Source organism: Nelumbo nucifera, chromosome 1 (assembly GCF_055504915.1).
Source record: "Nelumbo nucifera cultivar China Antique chromosome 1, China Antique-T2T, whole genome shotgun sequence".
NCBI classification, from domain to species: domain Eukaryota; kingdom Viridiplantae; phylum Streptophyta; class Magnoliopsida; order Proteales; family Nelumbonaceae; genus Nelumbo; species Nelumbo nucifera.
Genome location: NC_142649.1, coordinates 181,244,416 through 181,247,905, shown reverse-complemented (window position 1 = coordinate 181,247,905; position 3,490 = coordinate 181,244,416). Strand labels below are relative to the sequence as shown.

Genomic DNA, 3,490 nt, shown 5'->3' with positions numbered 1-3,490 from the left:
ATTTATTTATGATGTCACGGGTCGAACCGTTCGACCCGCGGTTGAACTGCCGAACCGGAAAACGGTGCCTAGAATGATTCCATTTTCGAGTCAGTTTTTAAAACCTTGTTCTTTGTTTATGAATCTATTAGTTTTTATCAACGTTTTCGAACCATCGTTGACTTGGACGGTCGGACCATTCGGACCAGAAACCGGCCACTCGAACGGTTCCGGGTTTACCTCGAACTGTCATCTTGTGGAAAAACATTGAAAAAGTCAAAAAAATGTCGACCTGGCCAGTCGAACTATCGATCCGTTCGACCCGACCAACGGTTAGCGGTTCGATTTATTATAAATTTTGTTTTTTATTTTTAATTTTAAAACAAAAATAAAACAAGAAAACCTAACATATCCTTTGAAACTCGAAAGTCGAAAGACTTAGGAAGTTAGGGTTTTGAGTTTTGACGTTGTAGCGACGATAGGCGTTCACCTAAGACGACAACGGCGATACGGTGCCACCCTTCCCAGAATCCGAGCAATCACTCGCCGGCGACTAAAACTTCACTACAGCTTCCAGCGAACACTGTGAAACCAAAAGGTTTCACTCTTAGGAACGGCTCCAACGACTATCTTCATTGCGGCTGCCGGTGAATACTATGGACTCCAACCTCCGGTGACTATCACTGTGGCTGCCGGTGAACACTGTGATTTTTCAGGTAACTAAGTGAGTTGGTTCCTGTTTAGATTTCAGTTTTTAACTTTTTAATCTTTTATATCTCATTTAGCCCTTTCAAATCTTCAATGATTTTTAATTAACTCTTTCTTTTTGCAATATTATGATTTTTCAAAGAACCGAACCACCATTTGCACCGGTGACCAATCCATTGGAGCCAAGAGCAACTGCAGAATCTAAGATTGAGGCATCCCCTGATTTTCAATTTCGATTTGAAGCTTAAACTGGTATGTTTCTTTCTTATTTGAATTTGGCATTTTTTCTAAGATAACTAGAGTCTGGAAAACCAAAAAGGTATGCTCCATCATATACTATTCTGTAATTCTGTTGGGATTTTTTGGCTACTTGCTATTTGGTGACTCAATCATGTCTGATATACTTGTCAATTTCGATCAAAATTCCGGTTCCACGATCAACTCATTTCTTAATGACACAGTCCGCTTAAGCTATGCACTCCATCTCCTGTTGGTCTTTCCTCTTCTAAACTTTTCTTTAAGGGCCAACATTGATGAACTCCTATTTGCCAAATCCCCCCTCTTGACTTCAAACAACAATCGATTTTGGGCCTTTACCTATGGTCTACTTGGGTTAATCTACATTGCAGCGATAGCCATCCCAAATATTTGGTATTTCTTTCAGTTCATGGGATCAAGGCGAAAAGTTAACAACATTTTGAAAGAAAAATGAGAGTTTTTTCAGATATATAATTTGAATTTCTTTCATCGACTCAGTTTTTTAGATATATCAAAGAAAATTAGAAAAATGCAGATGCTTTGAGTTGTTTCTGGCATTTAGGGAATTCCTCAGTTTATAAGTTTACTTTTTGGTTGTTTAGCTATTTTTCAATTTTAGTTTTGGTTGTTTAGCTGAATTGTGTAATCATATATTCATATATTTCACTTTAATTGGTTGTTTGGTTTAATTTTTGGTTGATAGGTGTTTGTGATTCTTTTATTGAATAGAGATGGAATCAAGCACAAATAATGATCAGTCTAATCCACAACCAGCATTAGAGTCTACCTCGTCAAATGTTCGGGCCAAAACTGATTCTACATGGGAATATGTCACCCTTAAGTAGATCCTATTAGGTGAGCAAATTCAATGACATGCATGTATTGTCAGAAAACTTTTAAAAGGGGACAAGCAAATGAGTCAAAAGCTTCATCTTGTAGGTTATTATCTTAATCCAACCTTTCAATATGATATGAACTCAAAAATTAAAAGCCCAACAGTTATGTCAGCTGTTTTTTATGTCATTGAAAGACTCATAGATAGAAATGAAGATGTGAAAATACAGATCAACAAAGAACTCTCTCTTTTTGAATCTTGTCTTGGTGATTTTGGGAGGGACATGACTTTGAGAGCAGTTAAGAGAATGGCTCTAGGTAATAGTTTTCTTTCTTATGACATGTTTGTTATTTCATTTTTATTATATAATCTCTTATTTCACTTTATTTATTTGGTTCTATCATCTATCTAATTTATAGGTGAATGGTGGATGAGGTTTGGTTGTGGTACCCAATTCTTACAACAGTTATTGTGCGGATTTTTTGCCAGACTTGTAGTTCATCTGGTTGTGAACGTAACTAGAGTGTTTTTGAGCGCATTCACACAAAGAGAAAGAATAGGTTGGAGCATCAAAGGCTCAATGATCTTGTATACATTCACTGTAACCTGCATTTGATGGATGGGTATACATTTTATGTTTCATAATGCATATTATTTATTATTTGTTAGTGTCTAATATATTCTTAATTTCTTATGTCACTCCATTTTACTTTGTCATTTGTGATAATAACTTGTAGGAGACAAATTCAAAAGTTTGACCCAATTGAAGATGATCATATTGATATTCTAGAAGATTGGGTGCTAGATGAGGATGGGAATCCTCCATTACATGACAATACTAAAAAGGATGATATGTTTTATGGTGATGGTACAACAAATCCAATATTGGAACCTCAAGCAAACAAGCGATTTAGGGATGAAGGTAACTTAGTTAATATCATCTCATATTCTTTGTTTCATACTTTAGTCTTGAATCTTGAGCCTTATGATTAATGTGTGTAGAATTCTAATTTTTTCTATTTATTTTTTTAGATGAATATAATTTTTTCAATGAGATGTTCGAGGAAAATCCAGAACATGATCATCTAGATGCATATGAAGATGAAACACAATCTAGAGATGAAGGTGAAACACAACCTGGAGATGATGATGATGCACCACCTGGTTTTAGTTGGCTCCGTCGATGAAGAGTTTATGGATTTGAAATTTGAACTTGTTATGTATTAATTCAATGACTAGTCTTTGAGACTTAGTAGATTTTAATTTGTGTATCTTATGTTTTTATATTTACTATCTAGTTGCAACTCATGGGTTATAGAGACTTGGAAGTTGAAAAGGTTATTTAATTTCATGTTATTGCATCTTGTTTTATGGTAGTTTAATTTGGCACTTTTGCACTCTTGCACTCTTACACTTTTATGATATTGTACTATCTATTTGGTCATCTCTAACAAGTCAGTTTTAGGTTTGGGACTACACTGGCTTAGGTTATACAAGGTACAATGCAAGAGATGTTGGCAAAGAAATACTAGGGTAAGCACCATGCACTCATAGGAATGCAAATTTTGTTGTTATCATGAAACTATTAGTCAAACACCCCTTGGTTTGGGTTTTTGATTCAGGTGCGTGGTAGACAATAAGATTCTTCATGGTTCTTTACTATCATGTTTACAGGTTCTTTACTATCATGTTTACAGGTACTCATCTCTT

The 3,490-nt window shown here is 35.2% G+C and overlaps 1 protein-coding gene across 9 annotated transcripts; it reads left to right on the top strand.

Annotated features, from left to right (window-relative positions):
• Nucleotides 1–406: 406 nt before the first annotated feature.
• Nucleotides 407–3,190, top strand: LOC148804216 (uncharacterized). 9 transcript variants are annotated; one of them, XM_088903737.1, is made up of 6 exons: nt 407–695; nt 830–939; nt 1,675–1,800; nt 2,200–2,403; nt 2,518–2,702; nt 2,813–3,190. In XM_088903737.1, the coding sequence occupies exons 4-6, from the start codon at nt 2,396–2,398 to the stop codon at nt 2,965–2,967; spliced, it is 348 nt and encodes a 115-aa protein (XP_088759863.1). In that variant the 5' UTR covers nt 407–695; nt 830–939; nt 1,675–1,800; nt 2,200–2,395; the 3' UTR covers nt 2,968–3,190. The 9 variants fall into 9 exon arrangements, with proteins under 9 accessions (XP_088759863.1, XP_088759861.1, XP_088759857.1 ...); XM_088903735.1 differs by having other exon boundaries at nt 1,649–1,800; nt 2,270–2,403; XM_088903731.1 differs by having other exon boundaries at nt 1,649–1,800.
• Nucleotides 3,191–3,490: the final 300 nt, after the last annotated feature.

Coding starts and splice junctions, on each gene's coding strand:
- LOC148804216 (XM_088903739.1), top strand. Junction 2,703..2,812: donor CAAGCGATTTAGGGATGAAG/GTAACTTAGTTA, acceptor TTATTTTTTTAG/ATGAATATAATTTTTTCAAT.